This window comes from Euprymna scolopes, chromosome 24, assembly GCF_053919585.1.
Source record: "Euprymna scolopes isolate OS-2025 chromosome 24, ASM5391958v1, whole genome shotgun sequence".
NCBI lineage: Eukaryota > Metazoa > Mollusca > Cephalopoda > Sepiida > Sepiolidae > Euprymna > Euprymna scolopes.
In genome coordinates, this window is record NC_136505.1 from 85214555 (window position 1) to 85234295 (window position 19741).

Below are 19741 nucleotides of genomic sequence, written 5' to 3' on the forward strand. Positions count from 1 at the left end.
AGATTGGGGTAGGGGGGGAATAAAAATAAATAATTTGGAAAATATTACCTTATGCTGCAATTCGAAACTGCCGTGCCGTTATTAATGCTGGAAAACAGAGTGAGAAATTAAATTCAAATGATATCCACATTTCGAGTCATATTTAAACATATTATCATAATTAGTATACGCGCACGCACACACACACACACACATATATATATATTTATACATTATATATATATATATATAGAGAGAGAGAGAGAGACAGAGAGAGTAACAGAATACTAGACATTGCTCAGTCTTAAAATACGCTTAAACATTATATTTAAATTCATGCAGACTTCGCATTTCTTATTATATTTCCAATTCTCCCTATTGTACCTAATACATAATGCTGATTTTGAAATTAAAAAAAAAGACTTGTTTGCTATCAGCTAGAATCAAGCCTCATACGTAAACGTATTGCCTAAATCTATACGAATCCAAAAACTGCATAAAATGTTGTTTTAGTTAGTTTAATTAGTGCATGCGCAAAAAGTGGGTGTAGTCGAGTTACGCTAAGATGTCAAAGTGATGTGTTTTGCTTATTTTGACATTTTAGCAACTACTTTATTGGCTAAAAACAAATTGAAAGTTTGCTACACGTTTTGATATCTTATTCATAAAATTTCAAATCTGCAGACCAAATATTCGAAGAGGAGCTTGAGAGACGTTTCGCACACATACCGACAAGTTCATTTACACACACACACACACATATATATATATATATATATATATACATACTAGCTGTACGGCAAGTGTTGCCCGGTCGTTGAATACGCTTAAACATGATATTTTAATTTATGCAGATTGCGTATGCATTATTATAAAATCAATCCTCTGTTGAATATTATATCTGACGAGGTATAATTTGACCGGTTGACTAATTTGCAAGAAATAAATAAAAAAATAAATAAAAAAATAAATAAAATAAATAAATAAATAATAACAATAATAATAATAATAATAATAATAATAATAATAATAATAATAATGTCACTCATCAAATTCCGTCTATGTCTGTTTATAATATCACGTCAGCTGATATTTGGGTTTGAGGATTAATGCCAAGGAAAAGTCACTTACGATTAATTTTTGTTTTAATATACAAATGGTTAATTTTTTAATATGCAAACGATTATTTTTTTTTAATATGCAAACGGAGAAATTATTTGCGACGATTTTTAATTGTATCTCTTTTTTTGTCGTAAATCGAACTCATAATTAAGAAAAATATTAAATGAAATTGTGAGGTAATATGCGGTAAAATAGACTCTTGTATAAAAATGATTGACAGCTAAATAATCGGTTACTTTATTACAATTAGAAGTGTACAAATGTGAGACTATCGACGTTACCCCGCACAAATATTAGGAATTTAAAAAGAGGAAAAAAAAAAAAAACATTGTAAAATGCGGGAGTAAGTTTTTCAAAATTGTTAATTTATGGATGGCGAACAAAATAGTTGATTTACGGACAGAATTATGTGTGGCAGGGAATTTTGCAACAATTTGCCACAGTTAGGTACAGTTTACAGACAGTCTTATGTTTGAAACGGTTAATGACACTCTTGAGCTGATGACAGTGTCTAGTCGAGGACAGTGATGAGTGTGATACAGTCGAAGGTAGGTTGTAGTTTGGGCTAGAGAGAGAGAGACAGACAGACAGACAGACAGAGCCCTTTAGGAAACCAAGAAACAGATATCAACTTATGAATACAGCTTCGACAGAAGACCTAAAGCGTTCAGAGGGCTGATGGTGTCACACACACTTGATGTAACTGATATTAGCAGAATTCATTGGAATTTGAATTTTTGTGTTTTGTTTAATTTAATTTATATTTACAAGCAACTGTGCACCCTTCACCAGCAAACAATGTAAGAAATTACAACACACCCAGAAAAGAAGATGAGAAAAAAAAGAAACCCATAGTCCTATAGCCAGCCTCTCTTCCTACCAAGATTTTGTTGCACAGGCTACTATACAAATGAGCAGTTTTGAAATGTTTTTGAATGTGTATTGACTTAAAGTCAATTAGTACAGAAATTGTTGCTCGGCCAACTTTGTTAAAGCAGTTCTTCCTCTATATTATTTTTCTTCGGCATTTCCGATTTCTCCCGGAATATACATCTTGGTATTTTTAATGCAGCAAACACTCTTCTCTCTCTAAGAGAGAGGAAAGTTAGATTGATTTGAAAATTAATTTCTGGCATGACGCCAGAAGAAACGTGTTACAGATCACTAGATGCAAGCCTTGTTGTTGGAGTTGAAAATATGCGCTTTGTGAAATCTCGACATTTTAAAGAACGTAAAAGCCTTTTATTTGTCTAATAGAAAAACATTTCTGGACTTAACATTCTTAGCATTTTCTCAAGCATTAGAAGGTTGGAAGTTTTACACGCTTTTTACTTCCAATAACCTTATGACTAGATATTAAGATATTAACTTAATAATTAAGTTAGGAATAAAACTATATTTTGTTTAAATTAATAATAAAATGAATTAACAATACTGTGGTAGCAATAATTTTCAGAAACCTATTTCCCAAATAAATTAACATTAGTTAAAGAACGTGAAAACGGAAGATAAAGACAACCGAATCGTCAATGACGTGATATTGAGATGGGTTTTATGACGTAGGATAACGGTTACTAACGGTGGCGACGTTGCCATTTAATATGAAAGGAATTCAGAAAATGTCGTTGTCTCTTCGTCCACTACGAAGTGACTGAATTGAGAAGCATTAAGCAAACATTAAAACTAATGTCATGTTTGTGCTTTTCACTCCAAGAAAATGAGTCTGGGCGGTTTAATTTCAACTTGTTGTCGGTTGGGTCACGTCTCAACTAGCGTCATTATCAGGTTAGCCACTACGGTTATAGTCACACAACCGATACGAAATGTGAATCAAGGTTTTAAATTTAGAAACGAAGAAAGGATAAACCCACACTCTTATACACCGACTATTCACTATTAAAACCTGTGTTTTAATATTTTTTATTTATTTTTTTTACAAGGTGGTCACAACTTATCAAGGCCCGAAAGCCACTCATGGATAAGGGTTATTGTAAGTACAGTATGTTAGTGTGGATATTTAAAGTGTCTACTTAAGGGGCGGTACATCAGGAATTTGTTTACGTTGGACTTAAAGACATCCAAATTGTATTCAGGAAGGAAGCAGGCAGACGGAACAGAGGTCCACGGGCGTGCAGTTCTAAGAAAGAAGCTTTGTTCATGGAATCTACGTTTTGATTTAGGCATAGATAAAGAGTGGGGAAAGTTTTTGACAGTGGATTCAGCTAGACGGGTGTTTTTTGTAAAAGATTGGCGAGGGGGGGGAAGCGATTGGGGTTTAGACGAGCACCTGCCATGGAAATAACGATAAAACAAGGATAGGCTTGCAACGTCTCTTCTGTGGGAGAGAGGTTGCAGGGAAGAGAAAAGGGCATCCCTCACTAAGCCACAAAGTCTATTGTGTACTCTGTCAAGGCAGGAGAGGCTGTTTGTAGCAGCTCCTGCCCAGATATGGCAGCAGTATCCCATCCTTGGACGTACTTGACTTTTATATAGATAGAGAATTGCATCAGTTGTCAGATATCTTCTGGAGCGGTAGAAGGATCACACCATCTTTCCAGCGACTTTGGCAACAGACTTGATGTAATATGAAAAAATTATCATAGAATTACATAATGTTCTTTCAAATGATAATCACTTAAAAGCCAAATACGGTCTAAGGAGTATTCTTGTCACATCTGAGCACTAACTACTCACGGCACCCTTTTCCGTCTTGACAGGTTCAATAGCAGCTTCGAAAACTAATAAATAATGCCCCTTTCCTCTCCTTAAATATCTCTCTTTTAAGGAAGACACGTTTCAGCCCTATCGCTATTTACGTGGCAGATGGTCGATTGAGCTTCAATTAGTCCTCTCATTGAAAAGCATTCACAACAAACACTCATCTCCACAACAACTGTCAAATACTGTGAGTATCGAATACATCATGTCTACCACAAGTGTCCTATTTTATTTGCACAGACCTGCTTTATCTAGAGAATGGATAACTATTATATTCAGTATATTACTTCAGTAGAATCCCGAGATACGGAATTAAAAAGATTAGTAACAAAATACATGTATAACACGTGTATATGATTAAATAACATAAATAATACCTTAAAGCGAGGCGAATGCTGTAACCAGTGGCCATAAAAACGTATTCCACATCGTAACCTGAAAAAAAAAAAAACTATCCTAGAGCCACCGTATCCCGGGTGTTGTACTGTATTTACCAAGTGTCTAAATTTATTGTTAATTTATTGTTCCAGAGTTTGTTACATTGTGTTTAGACTTAGTAGTTATGTCTACATTTGTTAGACGTAGCATGATATTTACATTTGATTGAGAAGAGGATTAATAACGTTGCTGATATTCACCAATTGTCAAACATCCAAGCTTCAACGATTCTAAGTCAAGAACAACACGAACTTAAGGGCTTTGGTAAGTTTTTGATGATGGGGGGATCCGCCCACGTTTCTGAATGCTGCATCATGATTCTAGATTATTTTAAAATATCGGTGAGGTCCGTTTTATATAATGGTTCTTCGAAGAATATTAATTCTTTTTGGAAACGTTTACCTCTATATTTTAACAGGCGTAAAGCCATTATTAAAAGACTATGCAAATTTTGCATAATGTAACGCCTGTCATATTTTTCATTAATAAATTAGGCTAGTTGTTTTGGCTTTTACGGAATATAAAAATTTTTGGGCATTTAGTGCCGAATTCAGTCATTTTGGAAAAGGCTTTATTTTTCAAGTTCCATATACCTTCAAATATCTATGTATATGCTTGATGTGATAGTTTTGTGGAAGCAAATTTCTGCTTTTGTTTTTAACTTAGCAAAACATAATTGAGCTTAGCAAATTAAAAGGGAAATAAAAACGATAAAATTCGGCGAATTTTGGTCAGGAAGCCATTATCTTCAGAAAGCCTAATCTGGTAGCACCAGATACCCTTAAAAAGTATTATATAATATCGCCCCAGACACACAACAGTTACATCAGTCTTTATGCTAAATTTTAAGTTCACGCAAATAGAGAAAACAAAATAACTCCGAACTTCGCTGTTTGAAATGAATTCTAATAAAATATTTTATTCCCACAAGTTGTTCTATTGTTTTGGCCTTTTTATATCGATGGGATAATTTTTTATTTTGTTTAAGAAATCTTTCCAGTGATAGGCCTTAAATTTCACCGACTGAGATGTTATTTTCTATAGATATAAATTTATGTTAAATACTAGCAAAGCATAACTTAATTCGTTTTCAGAGGAGTACACTTTTTCTCAAAAATTTCTCAAAATAATCTTCTCAAAATAAATTTCTCAAAATAATTTTCTCAAAATAAATTTCTCAAAATAATCTTCTCAAAATAAATTTCTCAAAATAATTTTCTCAAAATAAATTTCTAAAAATAATCTTCTCAAAATAAATTTCTCAAAATAAATTTCTCAAAATAAATTTCTCAAAATAAATTTCTCAAAATAAATTTCTCAAAATAATTTAGAAATACTAGATAAAATAATATATTATTTTAAATATGCTTGCCATACAAACTATGTAGATTAGATGATGCTGGGATTTGACAATAGTTAAAACACAAACTAGCAAACTTAATGGAACCTTCTGTACAACGCACGTTCTAAAATCCCCAATCCCAGAACATTTTATTAAAAATGAAATTAAGTTCAACATTGACTCATTTACCATATTTTATTGTGAAAATATGATATTCGATGTGAACGTCTTAAAAATGATTTATCTACATTTGAAAAAGTCCTCATCCGGTAAATAAAAGGAAATGTCTTTTAGGATTAGAAGAGATTAGTTTGTACGAAACTCCTCCTTTCTCTCTCTCTCTCTCTCTCTATATATATATATGTATCATAACGCTTCATTTCAAATATTTCCGTGCCTCCGTCTTCCTTGTTAAATCCCTCAATTCAGTTCATTAGAGTAAGAATGAAACTAATCAGCACACAATTTTTCCCTTTTTATCAAGAACAACAACAACACGCCTTCCCTTCATACCTACAGTAATAATATTATGCCAATGAAATGCATGACAGTGTGTGTATGAAAAGTAGTTTCCGTCATCTTTAAACAAAAAACAAAACAAAAAGACATGAAGCGCTGTAAAGAACATTCATTTATTTCTGGACATATCCCAAAACGAAACAAAAATAGCTTCCGCTTTTCTACAGTTTTTAAAGGCGTGTCTTATTTGTATATAATGCCAGAGATGCCGAATTTGCATATCGTAGAAAGCGTCATTGTGTTTAGTTCGTGTACCATTATTTTACACAATGCATTTTATTCACCTGCATTACCTTCATTCGCGAAAATATAATTCAAAATAATTTGAACCATGAAATTTCCTTCGTAATGGAATCAATGCTTTATTATATATTTAATTAAAAAATAATCATGCATTACTTAATAAATGTTCAAATCTTCCAACATGATTTTTTTTTCTTTTTGGGATGATTAAGTTGTGTGTGTGTGTGTGTGTGTGTGTGTGTGTGTGTGTGTGTGTGTGTGTGTGTGTGTGTGTGTGTGTGTGTGTGTGTGTGTGTGTGTGTGTGTGTCTGTATGGATCACATTAAATCAACATTTATGCAGTTTATATATTTTCAATCTTAATTTTATACTGTCAGATTATTAAGGGCATAGAGTGAATTCTCAAAGAATGACACTCATAATTGGTTGAAAATAAACTGAGTACACAAAGTTTCCATTATTGCGACTTAACTGTGATTGTAAGTGAGCTTAACTCCAAGCGATCCATAATCACACTAATTTCTTTTATCTGTAGGATGACAAAATTATCAAATCGATCCTTAAGAGTATTTCTGAAATTAAATTTGCAAACTCAGCCCCAAGTAAGTCTTATCCAAATGTGTTTGCAAGGAAAAATTACACATTTGAGCATATAATTCAATAAAAAAGATTGAACATTACGAACTGGAATCTAATGGTCAAAGCAGGCAATCTCTGACTGAAAATATTTGTATCAAGTATGGTTTATGTGCAGAAAAATATTAATCATTATTAATTCTATGGGTGGATGGATCCTCTCCGGGGGAGGGTCATTCTGTATATTATTGCTATTGTTTTCATACCTAATGAATCTATTTGATTTGAACGCTTATTTCCAAAACTCTCAATATCAAAATGGAAAATATTTATTACCGAATCTTATTGCTATTGGAACCTCCACTAGTCACGATTCTTTACATTCCAATGTTCAACCCAACGTTCTTAAATAAACAAATTTCGCAATACTGGTTTATTTCACTTCCCACATGAGAACCTATAGAATTTTAATTATCCATTAAATTTATTTGCTTAATATACCATCCATTATAAAATATAAACCATTTTAATATTTTATGATAGGCTAACTAATCTTTCATCGTATAGTGTTCGTTTTTCAAACCGTTCACTACAGAAACATCTTTATTCAACATCTCCATTTTAGAATCTATAGTATGTGAATTCGTAATCTTTGTTGGGTCTGTGTTTTCTGCTCTCTTTGCTATGGAATCAACAGTATTTAAACCATCAATCATAGTTTGATCCTTGGCGTTTTCTTTCTTCACTGTGGATTCCATTACAACTAAGTCTAAAGTCAGTAAACTATCTCCATGTAAAGAATCTTTCAAACCGGTTGCAGCTGTCTCTAAATTTGGGCCAGTTTCAAAGACTTTGTTAATTATAATATTTTTCCGGGATTTTTCATGTAAATTGCTTTGCCCATCTAGGACAGTTTTGTCTGTATCGACAGTTTGAGTGTCATCGATGCTTTGATCCTTCTCTAGCATCGATGAAGCAATACCAAACAAATTCAGGTGATTGTTGGTAGTAATCTTGACATTTTCTCTGGAACCAGTATTCTGCACTTTCGAATCTATTTTATTTTGTTTCTTTATATCTGCAAAGACAAAAGGAAACAAAGCGCAATTAACAATGGGTTTACGCTAATTTGCTTAATGGCATATCGTACTTTTTTTCTTTCGCTTTTTTTTTTTATTTTTATTTTTTTTTTTACATAATTCTGGAAAGGTTCCATCTTTTAAATGATTAATGTCTTCAAGTAAATGATGTCTGAAGACTAACAGAAATGATTATTTAAGATAAATAATGCAGATTTGAACTATCTTCATGCAAGAAGGATATTTTTTTTTATTTCGTTGGTTGAATATTCATTTATGCGTATCCGTGGTTATAATTTCACTGAATTAAACGCGCATCCAGATAATAATATTGGAATTGTGTGCGAATAGCCTTTAAAAGGAAAAGAAATCAACCATTTATACAATACAATGTCAGTACTATTCTTATGATACTTTGCTTAAGAGAAAATTAGTTACACGGGTCTTTCTTGAACCCTCATTACTAGGTAACCCTTTATAATAGCAATCATACCAGGCATTCCTACAGGAAAAGTACAGTAACACCTGTAAACAGACATTCTATGAATTAGAATTATTAAGAATTTACTTAAAAAGGCGGAAAGAGATGGGATTATAATGCATGAGTAACGTGCAATAACAAAGTTATTTTTACCTGCAACCGTATTTGGAATGGAGTCTTGATGCCTTCGACAAGATCTGATAGATCGTCTCAATCCAATATTATTTGACTCGACAGAAAAACGGTTCGTTTCCACAGCCTTCTTTATCTCTAAAAAATATAGAAAATACTTTTGTGGTTCTAGTAGAAAATTATGGAGTATAGAAATTAAAAAAATAGATCTTCGTTTGTTTTATCATCATCATCCAGTGGTGATAATATTATGGATTCTCTTGACTCACGCTACCTCGTCTTATCCTTCATAAAACCTGGCAAGTTTCCATAAGTGGAGTGGAGATCATCTAGCTTGATGTAAGTTCTGTGCGAGACTGAGCAGGAAGTTAAACTCGTCTTCAAAGCACACAGTCTGGGCCACAGCTGCAGCAGCCTTTTCATTGTTGGCTAATACCCAGGAGAATACACTCCCCAGGTCACGCCGTGCGTCTATCGGGTAGAGTAAATTTATTATTTGCCACGTGCCGAAAGAATTATGACGAAGTTACCAAGGCAATTTTTAATAGGCAAGAGTGCGCCTCCTTTATGGGCGCTGACTTCATTATCCCCACCTCCGAAACGTGCACCACATCTGACTGCAGTAGGAATGAAAGTAAGTATGATCACTGATCATTATTTTTTTGTTGCTTGCATAATAGATCAGCCTTTCAACAGTGTCTGGCAAATCCACTTCTTCTTCGTCTGAAACTCGAGGAAAGTATCTGTAAAGTCATTCTCCCGTATCCGCCCTCACTAGGAGAAGTTAAGAGAAGCTATTAGTATTCTCGTATACCCATTTAATAAAATGTCATACTTCTAAATTAAATAACTGATGCAACAATAGCTTAAAAAATTACGGCTTTTATAAATCGTCTTAAATTTATGCGCGTCTGCGTCTAAGGAAATGTGAAATACTGCATATGGTTAAAGTAACAATTTCGGGGAAAATTCTATTCGAAGTAAAAATGTTCAGAATTAGATTTAGGTGTCAGAGTATGACGTCACATGAAGTTGCTAGTAATGCATAGCGGATTTGTTTATTAAATATTTGTGGTTTCGTTTAGTACAGCTGCTCCTATCACGATATAAGCGGAAGAGTTGGGGTATCATGTACATATGTATTGTGCTTATTAATAGAACATAATATTAAAATATTAATATAAAACATACTATAACCCTGATAATATATGTATTGGGACGCTTAATCGGAATCGAGAGGAAAATGCAGTGAGGAATTGGATAAAATTGCATAATTTACAATTCGAACAACGATTCTTTTTAGTTTTTATATTGTTTGGTTTAACTACTTAATTTTCAGTTTCTAATGTATATAATATGATAAAATTGTAATTATTTGTTTATATACTATCAATAAAGCCAAAATCTATATCATAACAAAATTCGTAGACAAAATTTTAGAAGAGATATAGTCTTCAATGTTACATCTTTTTCGGTGTGCCTTTGTTTCATCAACAACGGGTTTCATGAACGTTATTAATAAAAAAGGATCTGTATTATTTCAGTATGGCTTGTTAGAAAGATGATTAATTAAAAAAAAAACAAAAAAAAACTATTAAATATGTTCGTATCATCAAGTGAAAGGCAATACACATAAAATATAGACTATATTAAAGTACAATAATAGAAGTCCGTGTCGAGTACAACAACTTGTAAGTGAGATAAAAACTAAACTGCTAAATAGTCGCATTCCAACTAGAAGCTTCGACCTACATAAACCAGTTTTGCTCTTTAAATATACGTGAACCATAATCACATATAACAGTACCGTCACAACAATCTATCTATATATATATATATAAAAGTGAAAGGGTCTGTGTGTGTGTCTGTCTGTGTACATTTCCCTACATAATATCGCTGTTAATTTTCAGTCTGCAGACTCGAAATTTGATCTACAGGGTAATGAGATTTGGAAAAATCTTTTTAATCCATTTTCGGCCAGAAATTTGGCTGTTAAGGGGTCAAAGTTCAACGATTTGACCTTAGAGAACTGTACCAAAGTCTTTCGACAATTTTGGGTATAAACACTTGAAATTTTAGGCATAGCTTTCTTGGACATGGATCTAACTTAATAACTTGATTTGAGCCCAAAATAATAAAAGTCAAGGGGTCATAATAGGGGTCAAAGTTTTTTAAAAATTACCTCTGTGGTCTCTACCAAATTACTCAGACACTTTCTGGTCTAAACATTTGAAATTTTACATAAAGGGTATTCAGAGATAGGGTAAGCTTTTTAATCGGTTTAGGTCGAAAATTTGAGCTACCATATATAAATATATGTATGTATGTTTGCATGTCTGCTTAAAACTTTCGACAGAGGCGACGGATTCTCAAAAGATCAGTATCGTTTTGAATCTCGACCTTTCAGACGACAAATACCGAAAAATTGGCTGAAAACATTAATTTCTTCACCCTCAACTGGGCACTTTTCTACAGGGAGGGGATCGCTTTTTTCACTGATATTTTCGAAAGTAATCCTCTCCTTTCGATTGTCTAGCCTTAATTTAAACCTACGTAACTTCCGGTTTGGCGGTGATCGTAACAGCAAAGACGTCACTTTTCCCCGTTCTTTTCCTTCTTCACGATACGGGTTGGAGCCTGCCTTCCTACTACCACTTTTTTTTATTTGCTCAACATACACATCCAAACACCCGGGCAACACCGGGCTGAAATGTTAGTATATCTATAAAAGTAAAAAATGGGTGTGTGCATTTCCTTACCAAATAACTGTCAATTTTCGATTTAGAGACTCGAGATTTGACATAAGGAGTATTGAGATTTAAGAAAATATTTCAATTGGTTTTCGGCCAGAAATCTGGCTGTCAATGGGTCAAAGTTCAACGATCTGACATTTGAAAATTCTACCGAACTCAGCTGCCAATTTTGGGTCTAAACACTTGAAATTTTTAATGTAGTTTACTTGGACATAGATGAAACTTTAATTTGATTTCAGCCCAAAACAATAAATGTTGAGGAGTCAAAATTGTGATCCTAGTTTTTAAAAAATTAGCTTTGCGTCTTTACGAAATTATTCAGCCAATTTCTGGTCTAAACATTTGAAATTTTACATAAAGGGTATTCCGGGATAGGGCAAGCTTTTTAATCGGTTTGGGTCGAAAATGTGAGCTGCCAATGGGTCAAAGATTAAAAGATTTGACCTTTGCGGTGTCTTGCAAACTACTCAGCCAATCTTTGGTCTAAACATTTAAAATTTATACATAACGGATATTCAGACATGCGGCAAGTATTTTAATCAGTTTGAGGGCGGAAATTTGGCTGCCAAAATGTTAAAGTTAAAAGAGATGTTTTTTGCAAATTCTACTAAATTCCTCCGCCATTTTTTGGTCTAAAGACTTGAAACTTTAGATGTAGATAACTTGGACATGGGTAAAACATTGTATTTTGATTTTAGACCCAAATTAAAAAATTTACTTCTACGGTCTCTACGAAATTAAACAAATTTGGGTCTAAACATTTGAAATCTTACATAAAGTGCATTCACACGTAGGGCAAGCTATGAACATATGGCTCGAACAAAGCCGGGCTGAACTTGTTATTAATAAAGAATGATTAAAAGACCGTAAAAGTAAACATCTCTTTAGAAATTATTCGATCTTCTCAGTACATATGTACACATATAAAACCATAAGCCTCCGCCCCAAAAGAATCAACTACACTCTGGTCGTTCAGATGAATGAAAATGATATCCTCTGCTTATTCAAGTCCGCTTGCTTTATGTGCACGTGACCTCATTGCCAAGTCACTAGCTTTCAAAAAATTATCATTGAAAAATTTCAGTCTACGTTATTTCAAACTCACGTAGAAATGTTCCACAATTACTACTTTTTCGTTCTTCCTCGCCCGTTTATTATTTTGCTGCATAACAAATAACGAATCAACGTGGTAGGAGTAGTCTAGCTTTATAAACGTTAATGTTTCCAAATATTTATATCAAAGTAATAAACTGCTCACCCATTAATCTTTTGGACTGTCTTATTGGTGTCGTTCGAGTTTTCAGTTTATCAATATTCATGTGAAGCTGTTTCTTTCCATCTTCCATCTCTGAAAAGGTCAGACCTTCTTTCTTTAAAGAAGCTCGAGTTACACGACAAGAAAGATTTGAAAGGCTTTTTTTAAGATCCTTCGTAGTTTTTGCTGAAATAATAAAAAGTTTTAAAAACGAATTACAGCACTCATATATTGCATATTCAGTCTTCATGATAAACATAGAGTTGGGTACGGAATATAACACATGACCGGAAGAAATAAAACCGGGCCGATTGACATGATGCTAAATAAACACTATATGGCTACATTGAGTGGCTAGCTGAAACCACGGAAGGGGCATTACAAGTGCGGATGTGTTGATGGCCAAAATTGCTACTCATTTCGTTGCAACAAAAAAATAAACATTAAAATAAAATGATTAGCAACACTTAAAAATCCTCAGGAGAAACATTTTTTTATACAACTTTCCAGCAGTTCTACAAAACTACGGCTCCTTTTATTTACACGCCTTAGGACGCACATATGCTGCATCTATTTTACAAACAGCTTTTTGAATTAGTAATTAATCTGACGATTTCATCTCAGGTCAATCATTTTCGAGTTATGTAATGCATATTCAAGACAATTTATTGAACACAATTTGCCGACATCCATAAACGTGGTTTGAGGGTTCTCAATAGTGATTTAACAACAGAACCAATTGAAATCAATTAGAACACCAAAAAAGGATATAAGTTTACCTGGTTTCGCTATATAAAATATTTGAAGTTTATTTTAAACTATGCTAATATCTTGGTGGTTTTTAATGTCTAAACACATTGCACACGTTTCATGCGATTAGTAGAAAATATTGAAAATTTATAACTCAAGCCTAGCGTCGTAGATCAAACAAAAACACGAACGACTAGTTTTTCTTTTTTCGACGCCATTATAGTACGTCACTTCTGGAAGGCAACTTTCAGTCCACGGAGTTACTCCTTGTTTTTTAGTTATGAAACTCATATTCGTTAAATTTGAACAAGATAGCTAAAATATATGTTAGGGATTAAGATATAGGTTTGACACAAGAAATGCTGAAGAACAGATATCAAAGAGACCTTGCAATCTGATATCGTGGCAACGAAAGCAAGTACAAGAAACGGGAGATATAACGTCGCATGAGAAGGTGAAATAAGTCCGAAATGTAAGGCAGTTTTGAAAGAAGCACTTAAAAAGTAAATACGTTAATAAAGATTGAAGAACAAGTACATTCACTCACGTTGGCATGTATTTGCTTTGCAAAACTCTGAAAGGAAAACAGGCTGGTAATAAGCGATGTGCGACTCAATAAAACTATCGATTTTTACCTGACGTTTGTCGTATTATTAATCGTCTAGTTAAAAAGAAACATTGGACGATATAAACCTCTTTTTGGGGTTATTTAATGCCAAATTTAAATATTTTAATCAAAGGGTATTACTTGGAGATTCTTAATATTTCCAAATATTAAGATTCTATTTTGTGTACAGATCATTTGTAAATCAAGTTATTTCATGTATGTGTATTTCGCGAATAGCCAATATGCAATCGATTAATTCTATGTAATTAATAGGACAGTTTCATTTGGTTTATTGGACTCTTAGATAGTAAAATTGAGGTTCTAATCTCACCGTCTTCAAGCGAACCTTATATGCCCCAACCTGACGTGAGTAAATAATTCATCCATGTGTAAACATTCTAGTATCTGCTGCATAAGAACACCGTGCGTGGGGCATAAGTATATACTAGGTCTACTTAGCAGTAGCGGAGATAACCAACTGCTAAGTAGACCTAGTATAGAATTCAATACGATATGGGAACCAGTAATTATAAACAATAGATAATATATACTACTACTAAGTAAAAACATTAATATATACAAGTAATAAGTATAGAAATAGATATACATTAATATATATAGTAATAATTAGTAATAAATGGTGATATTTACAACTAGAAATAAAAATAGGTTTAAGGCTTCTACAAATGCGTACTAGAATTGTCTGCAAAGACCCGTGGCGCAGTCGTTAGAGTACTGGAAAAAATCAGTTGTAAAATTGATAATCTCCTGAAAGTTGAAGGTTCAATCTTCAGTGTGGGCGACCAAAATATACATTTGCGAATTACTTAGGACCTCTATCCAGTCATGGCTGATGGAACAAGAGCATGCTACCCCCATGAAGTAAATAAAGGGTTCCGCTCGAAATTCCGTTCAAATTCCCGAGTTCGACAAGATACACCTGAAGAATGTCGGAAGTTATATCGACCGAAACGTTGTGAAAATCGCACTCAAGATGAGAACAGAAGTCCGATGAATAATAATAAAAATAACCAATCGTCATCTCAAATTCAGAAACATCAGATTCCGAATTATACTAATATTTTTTTTTTATCACTGGTTTGTCAACCGATTTAGAGTTATTTAATGTCAAATCCAATTAATGTAACGTTTTTTTTCAGTTATTATTATTTACAAATATTTAATACCGGAGTTGGTAATAGCATTAGCTATAATTTCCCTCTAAGTAGTTGATTTCCATGACAAATATGAACAACCGCGCAGCGAAAATGTTCTCATCCATGGAGAAGTAGATGGAAAAAAATGATTTCGCTAATTTGTTTGAGTTTGACATTTCCATTGATATGAAGGAATTCAAAACGAAGTGACAATGCCACGTAGATAAAAGCACACAATGTCCCTATTATAATCGACAGACATTTTATGGCCATACATTTCATAATATTATTCGTGTGTTAACGTAATACCTCCTATTCACTTTAACTTACAATAGAAAATACCAGCGCATCCATTGCCCCCCAAAATGATACTCAGTATATATTTCTTATATGCTTCTGATTGAAAATTTTGAATCAAGACTAAAAGATTAACTGGCCGACTATAGTCGAGAGTAACTCGGAGGCTCCCTTCTCATTAGCTATAACACGGTGTAGCAGGCGTCATTTAATTATCACGACTGCACTACGTACCCTTGATTCTCTCATAATGCTGTTTATTTAGCAAGGGAATTATCAATTACAATTTTTTTTAGCCTTTTGTATTGTCTGATCGAGGGTTGAACCCCCGTCTCCTGGTTCATTACCGAACACTCACCATTATGTCAAATATTCCGGTCAATTCTAAGAAAGTAATTTACACACGGATCATAAAAAGTGAGTAGAGTTTAATTTAACTTACGTAGGATCAAACAATCCTCATATGATTTGACCATTTCAGGAAAGCGTTTTCGAAACAAATCTCTATCCACGCTGCACGTATATGTGGCATCTTTAGTCCAAACGTCATCAGCTGAAATTAAAAAAAAATGCATTGTTAAATTACATTAGAAGACGATGAATGCATGGTCTAACACATTCTTACTAGCAAGGCACTCAGGAAACTTCGACAGTTGACCTCTACATCTTTCTGTATATTCGTGCTATATGGGTGCGTTACTCTATTCTGATATCGCTCGCAGTATCAATGTAGCTGATATGATTGCGGATTGTAATGCACTCTTCCACTGACTATGTCACTCCGCGTTAAGACTCGCATGCAACCACTTATTATATCATATTGGTCTTATTTTCAATATATTTTTTATATTTTCACTAAAATATAGAGTTGGATTTTTCCTCTAGACTCTTACCAGTCAACAACAATGGCCTACATCATTGATGTAACTTCCAAATGTCCCTTCCACATAAAATCCCAGTTTAAAACAATGGTTCTTGTATTCCTCTACTGATTAGCATATTTGCAACCGAAAATTCTTAAATGGTCTAAATACAAACAAGTTCTAATACAAACGTCAGCAAACGATACCCATCTGCTAGAATACACAGGGATTCTGGTGTCATTTAGAGCACATCAAACCAGCAACAATTTCAAAACGTTAACTACTTCTAAATCTGCAGATATAAAATACTTGTCTAAAGTAGATCATAATCAAAATATGGAAGCACGTATCTATAGAACCACTACTTTTATTGGATTCATCTCTCAGCATAAAATCATATTCAAACGGACTAACTTTCCTCAAATAAAAATAAATATAATTAGAAACTTCAGATAACATTCAAAATTTCTTGTATGGCTTCTTTTCTCTTGCTTAAATATCATTTGCAGCAAGCGTGTTATTCACATGGATTGCAACTATACAACCCACTAAACATGCAGCCGTGCATGTTTACATCTGTATAATCTTTTCTTAGTGACATTTCTATTGAGACAGTAAACATTTGTCGAGTTTTAATATGAAAGAAATGTCGCTTTCTTCTTCCATAAAAATAATAGCAAATATTTTTAACGTAAATAAAGCAAATGTGTAGTTTCCTTAGTTTGATTATAAAACGAATAAAGTTGTTAAAATTATATTGAAATACAAAAATAAATCATAAAACAGGTTTTTAAAACCAATATTGACTTTCCGAACAATTCATATTATAGTTGGAATGTTTACTTCAGTGATGCCAGCTATTTTTCAGTAATTATACGTAATTAATAGTTGAATATATTTAAATTGGTGCTTATTTTTGCATAAAATACTAAAAAATTTCTAACTTAGCATCGAACGGATACATTGATACTTAGCTCCAACTTATAAAGGTTCATACAAAATTTTAGCCAAATCAGCCCAATAAGTTCCATGAAACAGACAGACAAACGAAGAAAGATACAATATTGTTTGTTTCCAAGCTATGTTAGTAATACTTTGGAAAGCGGTACCTTTTTCGCTTCAAAAAAAAAAAAAATGAAGGTTATCTTAATACATTTTATAATTGTATTAGTTTGTTTTTTTAACTATATAACAAAGTTATGACGTATGTATATAAAAACACCAAAAACTTTTTAAGCTGAGTACAGCATTGAAATTTGGCTGGCAGATGGACTTGGATAAAATGCATAAAGCGGTGCTAATATGTACAGAAACAGTGACTAAGGTGATAAACTACAAGATCATGCAGCGTTCACGTGTAGATAAACTTAACACGATTAAAACATGACTTTTGGCGATAATGAATCAAATATGAACATTTATATATTCTGATGCTCCAGGAATAATGGCATTCTTAACACTTTAAAACATTACTGCTTTACAAGAACAAATAAAAAGGTGTTCATAAATCATAATTTTTCATTTGACAAATTATTTTTGTAAAGGTCAGAGACAGCATATACATATTGCCTTCATTTTTAATCGTTCAGAAACTTTTCGGGATTGAACTCAACTTGAAGCTACATTTTCAAAGAAGTTAAATTAGCTCTGTAGTATTTCTGTAAAAGGTCGGGCGTAAAAGTATTGCTACTTTCCGGTAGATATTTCTACTGAATATAGATCAAGACAATAGTTTTATCTTTTATACAGACAGAGAGAGAGAGCCCAAAAAGAATCTGCCCATAAAATTAATAAAATGCATCACACTTTCTGCAATCTAATATTTGTATCAAATGAATTTCGACCAATCGCTGGTAAATTGGTTGAATCATTCTACCGCTGCAAATGTTATCTCGCTCCCAACGAAATCGCCTACGTGTATAAGAGTCGAATGCGTCCTAAGATGGAGTACTCTTGCAACATTTCGGAAGAAGCTGCTATGACTTGTGACAGAGTACAATACTTCGAAATTTAGTTGACATATACACTATTTCCTCCGCACTGCCTCGCAGAAGAAACGTAACGAATCGATCTGACGTTTTTGTTTTCATTGCAGTTCATCGAATCAGCTTTTATCTATGCCCCCCCTCCGTAAAGCATCCGTAACTTGTTTAGCTATAACAACTGAGACAACAATTCCTATCTGTAACAAAAACTAAACGAGAATTTCATGAGAAAAAAATCTTATCTAGAAGTGCCAGTTTGTAGAACAGTATTGCGAGGCTGCTTCCTGACTGACTATAACATAGCAGTTTTCTAATCTGATTTATAGAAGATTTTGTGTAGTGTTTTATTATTTTAAATGGATGGCTAAAAAAACCCAATTGCCGATCACAGGCCACCATTCTCGAGTGGCTTTCAGCTTGGATAAAGCTTCTTAGTAAAAAAATTAATTTACTTGCCCACCAAATGTCAGTCATGGGTGCCCAACAGTCTTTATTTTGTTGCCGTTTGATTTGGTGTCTCAGAGTAGGTGCTTTTCTGAAATGGGCTTTACACTGATCGAACAAGAACATCCACTTGAAGTTTGCTTCAAAGAATGTTTGTTGTATCCAGTTGCGATTGTATTTGAAGAAGACCAAGATAGAGTAGAATTTATTTCTACCAAATTGTGCTGATTTTAAAAAGAACTGAATTTTGCTGACGATTCCAGGAGTGATGGTTGATGGGGGAGTTCATCTTGCATTTTAAATTAACTACTAGGACGATATTTTTTGTAAGGAGTCGAGTTTAGATCAGAAAGGAAAACGAAATTAAAGTGAAAATGCGATAGTTTATACTCACGCATTTTGGACCATTCCACCTGGTAAAGCAGTTGGTAATCCGCCTGGTGTTTCTTTAGAATCCTTCCCAGAAAGAGAAACTTTATTAAATATATGATTATCTCTATATAAATTTGGATATACATATGTGTGTTTATAAACTAATAAATCGATCATTTTAATGTTTGAAACAATTATAAGCATAAAGCTGGGCAATATAATGTATTTTAAGTTTTTGTTTTATACGAAAAAAGCAGAGAGAATTTTAATGTAAAATGTTAATCTATTTAATAAATATTCTATTTTTTTAACTGGTTAACGGGGTTTACAGGCAATAAGATGCGTTCAATCTTTCTTTTTTAACTTTTAAATATTTCGCTTAGACACAAATTAAAAGGAAATTATCCTGATTTTAATTTCTTCAAGAACCTTAAGCTTTAATTGTATACCGTTCTTTGAACCAAAACCACATAACACATGCTTACCAAAATCCCAATAAGTATTCTAGACATAAAGTTGCAGTAACATTATATTTGGATTTGATATTTTCGTAATTGGGCATCAACGGTGCAAAACCGTGCTGTTAGTGGAGTTACTTTTACCTGTCACTAAAAGGGGTATTTTAATAA

General features: G+C 33.2%; 1 protein-coding gene across 1 annotated transcript in view; it reads right to left on the reverse strand.

The window, feature by feature from the left end:
- Positions 1–6198: 6198 nt before the first annotated feature.
- The window catches only part of LOC145246469 (flap endonuclease GEN homolog 1-like), a 78735-nt gene continuing 65192 nt past the window's right edge, over positions 6199–19741 (reverse strand). Inside the window, exons 10-14 of the mRNA XM_080108088.1 lie at positions 19135–19196; positions 15891–16001; positions 12641–12823; positions 8651–8767; positions 6199–8015 (exon numbers count right to left, since the gene is read on the reverse strand). Coding sequence (XP_079964214.1) covers positions 7486–8015; positions 8651–8767; positions 12641–12823; positions 15891–16001; positions 19135–19196 — 1003 coding nt within the window. The 3' untranslated portion in view covers positions 6199–7485. The remainder of the gene's footprint in view (positions 8016–8650; positions 8768–12640; positions 12824–15890; positions 16002–19134; positions 19197–19741) is intronic.